Below are 15,092 nucleotides of genomic sequence, written 5' to 3'. Positions count from 1 at the left end.
TTAAAAGTTTGATCATATATATAAATAAATTTAACAATTTTTATATTAAATGTTTGAATCAAAATATATTTTACTTATTTTATATGAATTTTATTATATATATTTAATTTAAATATTATTAGATTATTTTTATATATCTTCAAGTTTACAATAAATACAATTTATTATAAATAAATTTAATTATTATCCGAATTTAGAGCTTGCGCATTTTAAATTTAATAAAAAAGAAATCAAGGGTTGAAATATGATATTCTTGAAGGCTTAGACTCAAATAAATTTTAATTTCTTCTTTATAATAAAAAAATATCTTAAAATAATTTTAAGAAAAATGAATTTTATTATTGGGTAAATTTTGTCGAGAAATCGCAAATTCATAGGCCCAACTCAAACATTCCAACTTCACAAAACCCACCACCACCGCCACCAGCCCAGCATCATCAAGCAAAGAGTCAAAACCAGCTCCAAAGCTCTCTCTCGCTGAACTCGGAAACCACACACAGTGAAGATGAAGACGCGATTTCTCAGTTTCATGTTCTCTGTTTTTCTCTTAACTTCATCTTTTCACGCTTTCCAATCAGATGAGCTTCTTGTAGATGATGGAGAATTCGGCCTCGAAGGAGCGCCTCCTCAGCCTCACCAACGCTCCTCTGATCCTGCATACATCAGATCATCCCCAACTCCTACCACTACTACCCGACGGAAGTTTTCGGATTCCGATTCGGATTCTAAGATCCAATTTTCCCTCGAACACGCATTCGGTGACTCGGATTTTGTTCCCGCCGGCACCTTCTCTGCTCGCCTCAAAACTTGGAGTCATGGCGGCCAGGTATTGTTGTCTCCCTATCTCTTCTTTGTTGTCGTTTTTGTTCAATATCGTCGTTTTGTCAATGTTTATGATGCTTCATTTTATTCTTTTTGAGATTTGGAATTAAGCTGCTTGATGATTTATTCGTAGCAGACACTCACGAAGCTGAGGTTTTCGAGAAATGCGTTTACACAAGCGGAAAAGGAGAATTTTGAGGTAAATTTCTTGAAATTCTGTTTCTTGCTTTGGTACTGAGCAAGTTGTTCTTCAATGCTTTGGAATGTTTATTTTTATTTTTTGTAGAAACTGCTTATTGGCGATGAGTTCTATAGGATAAGATTGCCATCTAATGTTTTGAGTCCCCCTGGAAGGGATTACGTTGTCTCATCTGTGAAAGCTGTAAGTTGCCTCTCATCCAAATTATTACATCTTCAAAAGCTTTTATTCTTTTATTTCTGGCAGATTTTTGTGATCTTGAACCATTAGAGCCATCTTTGTGAATTCTCTTCCTCAATAAATGTGTTTAGTAAATCCACAATTTATTTAAAATGCATATCAATCATATCAAATTTAAAATCACATTCTTAATTTACCTGCAAGGTAATGGGATTTATTTTGGACAATTGGGGAGCATGGACGTGGCATGACAATATTTGTCTATGTATATGTTACCAAACTTGTACCGTACATACACTAGTTAATGTGTCTAAGTGTCATCATTGTTGTAACTATTCTCTTTGATTTAATTTCCAATTTCATTCAGTATTAATCATCCTTGTTCTTTCACTGCAGAGATGTCTTCCAAGGGAGGGTTTGGATGAGCATTTTGTTATACACATGGTAATTTTCAACTCTTATAATCCGTGAATTCTTGCTTGTTTTATTTGTGTTAATTGTTAATGTGGCCTAAGTCTGTTGGAAATTGCATCATCTTTGGGCGTTAGTTATGTTGTTTATTCTCACACAGGCGACATGAAAGTGTTATGACTTAAGAATCAGAGTGACCACATTGGAGATGGTTATATCTTCATGATCTATTTGATTTGCAATAGTCATAGATTTTCTTATATGCATAACTTGGGTGTTGTTGGGGTGCTTTTTTTTATGTGTCTTTATCTGTTATATGTGGCTGGAAATGGCTGCAATTGTCCTAGTGGATGATATTACAATATCAAGTGCATTATTGATTTTGGTGATTCATAAAAAAAGTCACATCTGGAAATGGCATGGTGGATTGTTATAACTCACAGTATGTATGTGTATCTCTGGACTTTGATATTCATGTGAAAAAATATTTTATTACCAACAGATATTTAATTCTTGATCTTTGGCTTTGTGAAAGGCTTGAATATATTTTGTTGCTTAGTCATTCGAGGGAAAAGGGAGAAAAAGGAAAGGGAATGAAATTTACATGTTAGATGTGTTATTCACACTGCTTATTCTAATATGTCAGTTTTCCCATTTTTGTGTGCCCTTGTGGAACTTAATTGCTATATGTGTATGATGCCTTCTGTAACCTTCTAAAAGGGGTTAATGATTAACCATGACTAATATTCTCTATGCCTTGATGAAATTACAGAGGACCTTTAATCTAGTTTAGAAGGAAGGGGAAAAAATAAATAAATTAGATGAGTAGCTACGTATGCACAGACAGATGGAGCTTTGGGTTATGCTACTGTACATTGGCAGACTGACTGACACTATTTGAAACTAGAAGGGGAGTTCTATGAAATTTATTTTTCTACAAATTTTTTATTGAGATGATTTCTTTTACATGCATATAGTGTTTACTCTGTTTTGCTATTTGCTGTTTCTCAACTGAAATGCAATTTCCTTTGGTGGCATAACCGCATAGTTGAATGCACTCTGCCTCCATATCACCTTATATTTGCTTTAGTGAGATTTCAATTATGAGGCTAGTTTAATTTAATTTAATTTAATTTTTGCAGGAAGGTGTTAATATCTTGGCTGTCAACTATGGTGCCCCTGGAGCATGCCCCTACCCTCGGCAAATGAAACTTGTAAGCTGGGATTTTCCTTTCTTTTTTCTCTTGGAATTCTTTGACAAGAAGCTAAGCATAAGATCTAGATTGCTCACATATATTGAATGCCTTTGAATTTTGATAATTGAGATAAACTATAAATATATGTTGAGGACTAGGAGAATAAAAAATTGCAGTGGAACTTTTTTTCTTTTTTTTTTTTCCCCTTTCTTTTTCTCTCCCTTGAATCATCTATAGAGTTTCTAATTCCCATTTTTATGTTACAACTATTTAAATATCTGGTACACTTGGTGCTTGTTTGAGATTTTGCACTTCAGCTCATAAAATACAAGTGTCCCATCCAAGTACCTAAAGCTTGTCGTTCCTCATAGTTCGAGACATCTTTAATTATTCCCTCTTAGCTTCTCAAACTTGATTGACTCATTTTGTGCTAAGCATTGTTGGTTGAAAAGTCTTCTAATCATAAGGGATCATATTTCGATGTTATTTTGTCCTGAAAAGAAACTTCTTCTTTAAACAACTTTACAGACAAAGCTCGGCTTTTATAGGACTAACTTTTAGAGGACTAAAGGACATTATTGCGTAAGCTAACTCTTATTGGCATTTTTCTATCTTTTCTGTTTTAGCCTGCCAAGTGGTCATTCAACTCCCATACAGTTCTGAAGAACAGTGAGCAGGCACCAAGGTAAATTAATTAATTTTCAATTTTCATCATTCATTCTTCTCTAACTCTTTCCATGACATTGGCGCATGTCTTTCTGTCCTTTGATTTTTTACATTTTTCACTCATAAATTTTACTCCCACCATCCAATAAAGATTGATTTGCTTTCCTTTTTTATCAGTCTCAAATTATAGGCCACTTTCTATTTTAAAATAGTAATGATGTAGAATAGTAACAAGAATAAAGAATAAATCAAGGACCAATCCTTGAAAAGAGAACTCATTCTCAAATTATATTAATCTCAAATAAATGTCCTAACAAAAACTAAGAAATTATGAAAAAAAACTAGGCTTATATATAGTATTTGTATAACCCTAAATACCTAACTGGGAATTAAGGATCCCAATCTATTTAGGAGTGAAGAATTCTAATCTAATTAGGAATCCTAATCCAATTAGGAATACACAATCAAAATTCCCTACAAATTCCTATTTTTATAAGTTTGTGGTCTCCCAAAATAAGTTTGTGGTCTCCTAAAATCCCTAGGATTAGGATACGGATCTGCATCAAGTTGCTTATTTATTTATTTATTTTATTATTTACTAATATGCCTCTATTTAAATATGCATTGAAAAAATAAAATTTATTAATTCCAAGAATAATTTAGCAATATGAATTATTTAATTTTTAATAGAGCAATATGAATAGAGGATCTATTAAGAAAAGACTAAATAAAATTTATTGTTTTAATTATATTTTCTTAAACCATATGAAAATCGAAGTAAGCCTCTCTTTATGGGATGGGGGGAGTATATAATTTTATTTCAAAGATCTAGTGGAAAAAAAAAAAAAAGACCCTTTTAAGGCTTTAATGAGGTTCCTCCACACTTGCAATGTGCAAATGCCTTACCTTTTGGTTTTGGTCTAAAATTGTTGCTTATAGTTGTATAAAGACGCACTTTGTTAAATCTATTTACGTACACCTTTTGCAGAACTCCAGTATTTGCTGAGGAACAACTTGGAGAAAATGGAGAGGGTGAAGCTGTAAAACCACCTGAAAGGTCTTTTTGGGCTAAATATGTAAGTATTCATTTATTCCCACCCACATACATGATGAAGAGATAAAAATTACCTTTGGATGCTCATTCAACTTTTTTTCATCACAGTGGATGTACTTGATTCCTCTTGGACTCATAGTGATGAATGCCATAACCCAAGCGATGAATATGCCCGAGGAGCAAGCCACAGGCCAGGCAGGTGCCCAGCAGGGAGCAGCAGTCCAGCGAGGGCCTAGTCCTGCTGTGAGAAGAAGATAATCGGTTTATTTAAGAATATGTCCTGAATGTGTTTCTTCTACAAACCATAGACGATTGGAATTTAGATTTATTTTGTTCGATCATGCTGAGCAATTGAACTGCAACGAAGTGTTGTAAATTTTCTAGCAACTGATTGGATATTTCTGTAGGAACAAATACTAGTATGGTACAACCCTGAAAATTTCTTGATTGGCAGAATTCTCAAATTTTGTGGTTAATTCGAACCTCTTTTGCATACAAAATTGCAAATGCAAGTTTGCAGTGGATTTTTGTCCTTTCAACCAAAAGAAATGTAAACATGAAGGTGTCTTAAAATCTTGAAAACCCTTGATTTCACAATTCACCAAATCATGGATTAGAAAGATTTTGATTAAAAATCTTTATAATTTTTTTTATGCTCTACTAAAAATACTTTTATTTCTTACCGTTTTATATGTGAAAGGAATGGTATTATATTTTCTTTTGGATGCAAGGGAGGTAGAGAGCCCAAGAAAAACAACACCGAGAAATGTCCTGTCTATCCCAGCAAAGAAAATCCAACACCTCAGTAGTGTTATATGATTATCCATAGACAAAATAAAGTTAAACAAACACCAAGTTGATGCACAATAAGAGCGCATATATTATATATATATATATATATATATATATTTGAAAAAAGAGCAGATATATTATTTCCTGAATATATTGTTCTTCTAGTACACTGACAGCTGAAAATTCTACAACAAACAAGAAAACAAAAAGCATCATTGCAAGGCATTTGCGGCTGATCTCATATTCAGGCACTGGTAGCGGCTGCTGGAGAGAAGAATGAAGATGCAAAACACTTCACAGCTCATCCTGAATACCAGATTATGAAAAACAAAAGTATTTTGTTAAATAGGTGCTTAACAGTAACTGATAAAATAAAAGATCATATGTTCTATGTCTATACTCCACCCTACAGATTTAAGGTCAATATAGATAAAAACAGAGAAATTTTGATGAAGAAAGATTCAGAAGCATGTGAAAATAATTGAATGATCAACCCGGAGAGAATATGCGTGAAATAAATGGTGTACATGTATTTAGAAAGTCTAAAAATAAAAGAATTCTATTTAACCAATTCTAATGTTTGGAAAAGTTTAAGATTACTTCTGTAAAAAAATTGAATCCATAATAAAAATAGAATAATTTTGCAAGAATTCAATTCATTTAGTTAAGTTTACTCCGAACATATGAATTTTATTAGTAAATCATTTGAATTAAATTGAATTTTAACACAAGAATCATTCCAAACAGGAGTAAGAAACATTTCTTCTTTTCAAATATTTTTTAAGAAATAAGCTCAGAAGTGTCAGCAGAAGTTAAAAAAATCCAACCACCATTAAAAGGGTTTTAAAAGAGATAGGAAACGGCAAGGTTGAATCTTACATGATAATCGTCCATGTCATCACGGTGATGCTGCAAAACAAGACATCCAAATCAGAATTTGTATCCATGTTCAGAACTAGGGATTGGGATAGTAAGGTGAAAAATACACCAAATATATGGAGTACATAAATGGAATAAGATTCAGGCATATGAGTTACAAACCCTTCTGTATTTGTCTCTATATCTATCTCGGTAGCGACGATCATATCCTCTTTCTCTTCTCCTCCTTTCACCTTCTTCTCTAGCCCTTTGAGCTTCCTGTAAATGCAAGCACTCAAAGGTACTTAGAAATCATTGATGAAATCAAAAGCTCACTAGCAAAATAACAGATGACACAAACTAACCTCTTCCTCTCTAGCTTTTCGGATTTTTTCTGCTTCCTCAAATGCTTCTTTTTCAATCTGAAATTTCAAAATATAAATTTGAATTAGCAACCACATCATATGACAAAACACATCTGTAAAGTAACTAAAATATGATTTTATGAAGCTAGCATCCACCAGCATAAGAAATTAGAATTCAGACAGGAGGACACACCTCCCTATTGGCAAATACTTCCTGGACCACTTCTTTTGCATATTCTGGATCATCGCATATCAAAACATTGTCAAAAACTGACCCAGACTTCACCTGCATTGGAACACATGATCAGACATGGCTCTTATTAGAAATAAAATCACTGGTTTGAACATATAGATCAGGGCACGTTCAAATCAGCATATTTGATAATTTCTACCTGCCAAACTTCAATTCCCACGTATTTTATTGGCTTAAGCACATAAAGATCAGGATCATCTTCAAACTCTGCAGGTGATAAGGGAAATATGAAAAAAGAAAGGGGATTAGCTCTGTATTATTAATATTTTAAGATCAAAAATTTTAATTACTATCTATTTGGAAATGGCAGTACAAATATAAATCAAATGTACACAAGAATACCTGGATTATCAATATAAGGAATCTTCCATTTTCCCTTGTAATTCGGGTTCTTGATTCTCTGCCAGTATCATAAAAATTTACACCAATGAAAAAACTAAAATAAGCAAAAAGGTTTAAGGTTTAATTAATAAAATACCTTGGGCCTCCATGGTCCTTTATATGCTGGATTTGGTACCATTGGTGGTTTCCATATACCATTTTCTTCATCATCCCAATCATCAGGCTAATCAGGGTAAAGAAAATGAAGTGTATTAGCTTTTCTTATTTTATTGTGTTTTGCATATTCATCAGAGCAAAAACGAAAGTAAGCAAAGCAGCTTCTGGAGGACACAACTGGCTCATAAATCAGCTAAATGTTTGCATGAACATCAAAGAGCCAGGCAGCATTCAGACAATTGGCTTTCATCAAAAAGTAAAAACTACAAGTAAATCAACCAACCTCTTTAGCACTTGGATCAGGAATTTCTTTTGGAATTTTATCATATCCCTGCAATATTAAAATGTGAGTGTGTGCTTTATTACGCACTATAGCTACATATGAAATGGATCATTAATAAGAAGAATATACATGGTTTGATACCTCAGGTTTGACGGCATTAGGATCATCAATGTACTCCCTATCATCCCAGTCCTTAGGCTGCGAAATATGGAAACAACATGGATAAGGACAACCCAAAATTGCCAGATTCTAGTCATTAAGGCAATCTAAAGCCAGACATTTATTGAGCTGCTCAAAGCTTAAAATGAAACCTTTTTGGCGTTGACATCTCTAATTTTTCGTGGAGGAAGAATATCCCAATCCACATACATGCTTCCAGAATCCCTTTCTCGGCCATCAATCAGGATGCTATAACTTGCATCAGGCCTTAGAACAAATGTGTAGAAATGAGTCAATTTGTCCGTTTCACATTCCAATTCCTTCTTTAAGGGATAATTTTGGCCTTGGTATGAGAGTATGACATGCAACTTCTTTGTTTGTGTGCCACATAAATCTGGTCCGAACATTAAACTGTAGAAAAAAAATTGATATCAATACAATGCCTATGCTAGTGAAACAAATAGGCAAGGGAAAAAATTGGAAAATAAGTGCTTTAGCAGTTATCCCCAAAGAAGCAACTACAGAAGGCAATTGATATGCTCATCATGACTGTTTCAGAAATATAGACCAAAATATATATGGGAAAGTAAAATGTGTCATTCAAATATACAATAGGCTTATGTGCATATCTTGAAGGAACCCGCCTCAAGTAGCATCTTGCAGGAACTGAAATTGCAGTGCTTTTATTATTATTTAAACTTTAATGTTTCATGGAACTTGTTATGATAGGGCATTGTTGATGAACATTAATTACTTGGGTTTTGAAACCTTTGTAACTTAGTCATTCACAAATATAATCGTGCTAATATGAAATGTGAGTATAAAAGACAAACCTATATGGGGTGTCTCCCCCGAATTTCTTCTGATTTACAAACCCAGAGAGAAGCTTTATGTAACCACCACCACACTCAATATCTTGCTCAAACCTTATTGAATATTGGAGGACCAGTGTTCTGTTCTTATTACTGAACTCTGGAATCTTAGCAGATATTGCATAGTGTTTGGCATCACCAGTCGTCTGAATACCTACAAAACATCCAAATCAAGAGTTAAACTTCTGCTTGTAACTCAGTGGAAGTCACCACTACAGTAATACAGTGTTTACATTATTTTTTTTTTTCAAAAAGTAAGAGGATTGAACAATTGAACATTGTGATAAAGCACAAATCTCATGAAAGGTCCAAGTTGAGCACGAGTCACATTGCCATTAACTTTCTTTTTGGTCTAATAGTGTTGTACCCATACAAAAATTGGCAATAGGTATGCAGTTTATAAAACGATTCATAGAAATGAACATCTTTGCTTTGGAATCCAATCAACAACTAAAATTAGACAGAGAGCATACCTTTATCATCTGGATCTCCAGACCATTTCCCAGCTGTGTGTTTGAAGGAGCCAGCCTTGCCTTCACTTCTTTTCCAATCGGATTTAACCCAACGGCTTTGCCACCCATCTTTTTCCACCAAGAAAACAGAATATATCAGAAAGGATAGTGAAATTTCAGCTAAATCCTAGAAAAGCCAATATTTCTAGCCTTTCACAAAAAACAATTACAAGATTGATACTACAGAAGTATATGGCAGACACATAGTTCTAGTTCTATCAGAGCTTGATGCCTATAAAGCAATAAAAAAAGCAAGAATCATTTCAGTTGAAGTCAACCCAAGAATTTTCACCTTAAAAAAAAAAAAAAAAAAAAAAAAAAAAAAAAAAAATTAATTTTCATTTTTGATAATTTCTTAACCATAAACATGTTCCTCCTTTCTTGAGCATTACCGACAGCAAAAGAAGCATTTCAGCGAAAATCATTACTTGCATCAACGCTATAACAAAATGGGTATCTCAAATTCCTGCTCTTTTCTTCTTTTTGTCCGCTTTCTCTCATTTTCTCAACAACCAAACAAAACATGAAATATTTGAAGTACAGTGCCAAAACAAGAAAGGAAGCTAACAACTATATACAAGAGCAAAGGCAAAGAGAGAGAGAAGAAGAAAATTTACCATCAAATTTTTCTTCAAAAATGATTTCAGCAACCGAAAACTGAATAAAAAGAAACAAAAATAAAAAAGGCTCAAGTGTAGTAAGAAGCCTAGCTGAAGCAAGTTGTGCCATTTCAAGAAATGGCAGTTCTCTAAATTGCGAGATTGAAGCTAAAGCTACTGACTAGTTATAGAAAGCTTCTGACAGTAGATATAGAAAGCTTGATACATAGTTGACCTGGGTTTTGCAGTTTAATTACATTTTGTGCCACATTGCCATTGCCATTGCCATTAATTATTTGTTTCATTGACCTTGGACCAATTGCTTGCCGTTTCAAGCGGGGTGGATCTTCTGGTGCTAGTGGGAATTGTCATGGGTCGCTATTGGTTTTGCTTGGATGAGATTATAGTTATTTTATGATAAATTTCAGACATTTTTTTTTATGCTCTTGGCAAATGAGAACTCAGTTGGACGTTGCAATGTCCAATTGTACTCATTTTGTGGCTTGAACATTTTTTTGTTGACTAGTGACTATAATTTTAGTAATTTATTAATTATTGAAATTTTTTTATCATTTAAATTATTCTCTTCTTATTAATATTATTATTCTATTATTCATATATATTCAAACTTATTTAATTCAATGATGTGATAATCAGTTACCAGCAATAAGTTATAAAAGAATTCATAAATGATACTTAAAATTATTATAGTTTTAGTGACATAATTATAATTATATATTGATAATTTTTTAAAAAATAATTTAAAGAAAACAATAATACCATTAGAGGGATCCTTCCAAGACATTTCTTGCATTTTACTGTATGGTGGAAAAGCTAATATGTGTTTCAAAAAATGTCAAGAAAATTGAAGCACATTTCCAAAAAGCAACAATCTCAGTAGAATTTATCAGAGGCCAACCCCTTGTAAGGGCAATGAGCATTGATGTGATTTCGTTAAAAAACAAGGGTAGTTTCTCAAGGAGACTTAAGGTCAGTTCTTGGTTGAGTCCACCCTCATTTTCCTTTACATTGTCAAAGTCGTCTCCAAGTCTTCAAGGCAAGGCTACGAATGCACAAGTGGGAGGTCCAGTGATGTATTAAGGAGTAAGTTGGCCAATCAGAAGCTTTTGGGACCCACCAATTAGCCAATGAAAATTGTCTGACGTGTATCAGCCAATCAAGTTTCAGAAAGCAGAGAACATAGTTAGCCCTTGTAATGAAAAGGAATAGTATAATTAAATGACCGCTAGATTCCGCTTGGTTGGCATTGGATTTAAAATCGGATCGAAATTAATTTGATTAAATCAAACATTGAAACAGATTAACGATTTGCCAGATCAAATATGATTGAAATCACTTCTTTCCCTTTTTGAACCGAATGGACTAGATTGAACAATTTCTGTCCAATTTTAATTTGAACCAGTATTTTTTCTTGAATTTATTTTTTGCAAAAATATTTAATGGATTGATTTAACTAAAATCAAGTCGAACCCAAAACTTTACTATCCAATTTAAAATTCTTATCTGTATAGTCGATTTTGACCCAGAACTGAGCCGTGTCTGAAACAACCCATTGGCAAGCTAGGTCTATAAACTCCACTACGTTCTCTTTAAAAATTTTATTCCAAAAATCTAGCGATTTCATTCGCACAACAACTACTAACATCCGCAAATTATTACCTCTTGCTGAGATTTTTGCTGACTTTGGTTCAAATTTTCTCAACGGAGTTGTATTCACACTTTTTCGGGCTGTTATGGCGTGAAAAATGCAAATTCAAAATCCCATTTCATGCTCTTCCCCCACATCACGTGATGGAAAATTTCTGTTCTTAATGATTTCATTCAACATTTGATGGAAAACTTCAGATATGGGAGTTGAAGTTTACATTTCTTGGAATATACTCCTATTAGATAGTAATCTTTAAGACTTCATGCAAAAACTCCATCTTTATCTTGTTTAGATCCTTGCAGTTCTCCCATGTTTAATGAAATTTGATATTTCATATCAAAAAGAAGAAAATCATGAGTTCATTCAAAACAAAATATACAATCTGGATTACTAAATACAGAAGAACAAAAAATTCCTGAACTTAGTTAAAGAAAGAATTGATCAAGAAACTGGACAAAAAGAACATCTAAACTCAAGGCAAAAGAATAGCAGCATTCAGCGGTGAAAATAATTTCTAATGCAACTTTCTTCTATAAAGAACCAAAATTTAGCTAAAAAGCAAACCTTATGTTGCAGTGAGTTGTCATTTGTCGTTGTTAATTCTCCCTCTAATTCCAAAGTAATATATTGCCTAATTGTAGTTGCAGTTCATACGCACATTATGATTTCCACACGAATCATATCTCCCAGGAAATGACCTACGGAATTTTTATTGAAAGAAAATTTATATAAGCAATGAACAACTAGTGTCAACCAGTAGTTCTGCCCATTGCACCATTACAATTCCCTTCAACTGGAAGAGCAGCATTTCAGTTATAAATATCGAAAACAATCCTCTTCAAACAGATTCAGGAATGGACAAATCAAAGGTATCATAAAACATTTTGTTCAAAAGAAAAAGAGGGACCAAGGTACGAGAATTTCACTAATGTTTCTAATTCCTCACTGAAAAGAACAAAATAACACGTTGGACTTTGTGGTTTTCCCTATTTCGCCTGAGGGTGTGAAGCTATAAAGTCAACAGCAAGATTGATGGAATTTATCTTATCTGCTTCATTATCTGGGATCTCAAACCCAAACTCTTCTTCAAGGGCCATCACTACTTCCACGGTGTCCAAACTATCTAACCCAAGATCATTATGAAAATGGGCATTTGGTGTGACCTGAAAAGGAAATGCATAGTTCTATCAGTAGACAGTAATAAAAGCAATTCCATACAAACAGACACAAACACACAAACTTTCAAAAGATTCGCAAGGAAAACACCAAAGAGTAAAAAGCAAGAATAGCTGGCTTACACCACGTTTTGGATTGAAATCTGGACACATTAATGGATTATGTTACTTCCATTCTAAAAACAGCATTTCAATTGTGAATGCACGCTACAAGAATTTGCTCTTCGACCCAAATCTTTATCGATCAAAGTTGTCACTCGCAATCATTGCACAATCTAGCAGTGATGGTGTCAAAAATACAGTTTGATCTAAATCCCACGTCAGGGACATTTTGGTAAAGAATTCCAAGCATAAACGGGAAACTGGTGACCACAATAAGGAATCATAGCTTCCATTCTAAGTCACCAATGCAATTGAGAATGAGAGGACAACCACTAATCCGACTCACTCTTGCATTCCCTTTTTATCTTTTCTATTTTTTTAGGCAGGTGTGGGGTACAGGATATATATATATATATATTTCTTCCTTTATTTTTTCTGAAATATTTCTCATTAACAACTAACTGAAAATTTTAAATCCGCATCAAATTTATTATCACATAATTGAGGATTAATTATCTGAAAATAAAGCTTTTACATCAATATCCAGCACATGACCCAAATTTCTATTTGAAGTACAAAAACACATACACACTCCAAAAAGAATGAGGATATATTATAATGCTTCTATTGTTTCAACAAATCAATTTACACAACACAGACAAATAGTCCACATATAATCATTTCATTTGTCTGTTCCACTCTCATCCTATAAGGTGACATTCCCTATCTTTTGGAACACTAAGGATATCAGATGCAGGTCATGCAGACAACTACTCTTGGGATGAAGGAAGTCAAACAAGTAAGAGAACCATAAATATCACAGTGAAGCTATTCATTTATGGTTTACCCAATGTATTTAATTAGCTCTTAAATTCTCTAGATATTAAATTCCCACATCTACCAAAAAAACTGCTTTGGATACACAGTTTCTCAGTAAGCTGCTAATCTAAAGGAAAACGCCATTAGAGACATCACTATCTCATAAAAAATAGAAAAAAAATTCCTTGAAACCAAATCTGACAGCAGTAAGAAGATGGTTTCCAATCAGCATCACAATAGGTCCCGCTAGCTTAAAATGTTTAAATAAAGCAATGTGTAACGTGAGAAAGCCATAAGGAAAGCAAATTGCCATCCAAATACTACCATTTAATGAATCACAATGTCACTTAACCAATTACCAATCTATATATACAAAGCATAGCTGTGCTCAGTTCAAATACAAGACCTTTAGTTTGGTTTTATAATATGTTCATCTAATGCAGAATTCCTAATCTTAACAATAAAACAGAAATTCTCAAAACTTTATGAAGTTTACTCAATTTCCACTATATTACAGTTCTCTTACACATTATTGTGTTCCTTATTGTCAATCTAGAAATAAGCCATAAATTTCTTACAGAAAGGAACTCAAAACATCAGCAAAACAGTAAGAAGAAAAACATCAACAACAACAACAGATATGAACCGATAGCTAAAACATTAACTTGGAAAATCTCAATCAATTGGTGCACATTGATTGAATCGCAGCAGCAAAAAAGAAGAAAAAACAAGCCATTGTCGATGAGCATAATGTACCCAGGTAGCTTCCAAACTTAAAAATAACAATCCAGAAAACCCAAACAAGCCAAAGTGGCCCTTTTTCCCCTCAAAAGACTCTGAAAATCCTTTTATTTCACTAATAATTGAAAGCTATCAGTACCTATTCTGACTTTGATATTCCAATGATCAAACAGACCAAATAACAAATTCCCCTACACTATGCAAAAGAACACACTAATAATCCAAGAAAAATAAATCATATTTGCAAATAAATAAATAAACTTTCTTCTGGGAAACAAATTAAAATTCGAATTTTGTGGTTTTAACGATTTTGTCTCCACAAAGTTAATTTAGCAATTAAAAAAAGTTCTTATCCATTGTTTTTCGATTATCAAACAAGGTAAAATCCATAAGGATCAGTATTTATATAATTAAGCAATGTATTACCTTGGAAGGATCCACCTTCTGAAAGTTCTTGACGACACTTATGACACGATCTGTGACCTCGGATTTATCGAGGAAGGAACCCCTCACCTCCTCAGAGAAATGGCGCAGTATTGCATTGAAAGAAAGGGAGAAGAGGCCGGTATTGGGTCTAGGATTTTGAGGTACCGTCTGCACGTTCACTCTCAGGTACTTTAGCAAAGCTCCTCTCGCCGCCATTTCAGTGCTTCCCTAGCTGCCTCTGTATGCGATTGTTGAATGTTGAGAGGAGAAAGTTCCAGAGCTCTCTCACTTGCGATGAAGTGGGAGAAAAGAAAAAAAAGATAAATATCCTAGTGGCCATTAAAACGTCGTCGTTTCTATTAAAAAAAAAAGAGTTAAGCTTAACTACAACTGCTAACATTACAATTTTGTCATTTTCCTTTGATAAATATAAAAATTTTG

The 15,092-nt window shown here is 33.5% G+C and overlaps 3 protein-coding genes across 3 annotated transcripts; 1 reads left to right on the top strand and 2 right to left on the bottom strand.

Moving 5' to 3' along the window:
- The first annotated feature begins 418 nt into the window (after window positions 1-418).
- Window positions 419-5,010, top strand: LOC110639134 (uncharacterized). The gene is made up of 8 exons (XM_021789962.2): window positions 419-826; window positions 959-1,021; window positions 1,109-1,204; window positions 1,598-1,645; window positions 2,755-2,826; window positions 3,435-3,493; window positions 4,463-4,550; window positions 4,637-5,010. The coding sequence occupies exons 1-8, from the start codon at window positions 506-508 to the stop codon at window positions 4,784-4,786; spliced, it is 897 nt and encodes a 298-aa protein (XP_021645654.2). The 5' UTR covers window positions 419-505; the 3' UTR covers window positions 4,787-5,010.
- Window positions 5,011-5,436: 426 nt separating this feature from the next.
- LOC110639135 (calreticulin-3) lies at window positions 5,437-10,049 on the bottom strand. The gene is made up of 14 exons (XM_021789963.2): window positions 9,738-10,049; window positions 9,082-9,189; window positions 8,570-8,762; window positions 7,889-8,147; window positions 7,719-7,775; window positions 7,578-7,625; window positions 7,275-7,361; window positions 7,139-7,196; window positions 6,936-7,003; window positions 6,737-6,829; window positions 6,544-6,600; window positions 6,362-6,457; window positions 6,200-6,229; window positions 5,437-5,626 (listed from the first exon to the last, which is right to left on the bottom strand). The coding sequence occupies exons 1-14, from the start codon at window positions 9,847-9,849 to the stop codon at window positions 5,615-5,617; spliced, it is 1,278 nt and encodes a 425-aa protein (XP_021645655.2). The 5' UTR covers window positions 9,850-10,049; the 3' UTR covers window positions 5,437-5,614.
- Window positions 10,050-12,070: 2,021 nt separating this feature from the next.
- LOC110639145 (acyl carrier protein 2, mitochondrial) lies at window positions 12,071-14,968 on the bottom strand. The gene is made up of 2 exons (XM_021789974.2): window positions 14,652-14,968; window positions 12,071-12,551 (listed from the first exon to the last, which is right to left on the bottom strand). The coding sequence occupies exons 1-2, from the start codon at window positions 14,865-14,867 to the stop codon at window positions 12,375-12,377; spliced, it is 393 nt and encodes a 130-aa protein (XP_021645666.1). The 5' UTR covers window positions 14,868-14,968; the 3' UTR covers window positions 12,071-12,374.
- Between the last annotated feature and the right edge of the window lie 124 nt (window positions 14,969-15,092).

This window comes from Hevea brasiliensis, chromosome 10 (genome assembly GCF_030052815.1).
Source record: "Hevea brasiliensis isolate MT/VB/25A 57/8 chromosome 10, ASM3005281v1, whole genome shotgun sequence".
NCBI lineage: Eukaryota > Viridiplantae > Streptophyta > Magnoliopsida > Malpighiales > Euphorbiaceae > Hevea > Hevea brasiliensis.
The sequence above is the reverse complement of the archived record's forward strand: the minus strand, read 5'-3'. Positions and strand labels throughout refer to the sequence as shown.

What these genes read in the sequence shown, in the direction of transcription:
- LOC110639134 (XM_021789962.2), top strand. Translation starts at nt 506, where the DNA reads ATGAAGACGCGATTTCTCAGTTTCATGTTCTCTGTTTTTCTCTTAACT. An exon ending in AGCATTTTGTTATACACATG is followed by an intron (nt 1,646 to 2,754) that starts GTAATTTTCAAC and finishes TAATTTTTGCAG; the next exon opens with GAAGGTGTTAATATCTTGGC. An exon ending in AACAGTGAGCAGGCACCAAG is followed by an intron (nt 3,494 to 4,462) that starts GTAAATTAATTA and finishes CACCTTTTGCAG; the next exon opens with AACTCCAGTATTTGCTGAGG.
- LOC110639135 (XM_021789963.2), bottom strand. Translation starts at nt 9,849, where the DNA reads ATGGCACAACTTGCTTCAGCTAGGCTTCTTACTACACTTGAGCCTTTT. An exon ending in CTAATGCCGTCAAACCTGAG is followed by an intron (nt 7,626 to 7,718) that starts GTATCAAACCAT and finishes TTAATATTGCAG; the next exon opens with GGATATGATAAAATTCCAAA. An exon ending in ATAGAGACAAATACAGAAGG is followed by an intron (nt 6,230 to 6,361) that starts GTTTGTAACTCA and finishes CTTGTTTTGCAG; the next exon opens with CATCACCGTGATGACATGGA.
- LOC110639145 (XM_021789974.2), bottom strand. Translation starts at nt 14,867, where the DNA reads ATGGCGGCGAGAGGAGCTTTGCTAAAGTACCTGAGAGTGAACGTGCAG. An exon ending in AGAAGGTGGATCCTTCCAAG is followed by an intron (nt 12,552 to 14,651) that starts GTAATACATTGC and finishes TTTCCTTTTCAG; the next exon opens with GTCACACCAAATGCCCATTT.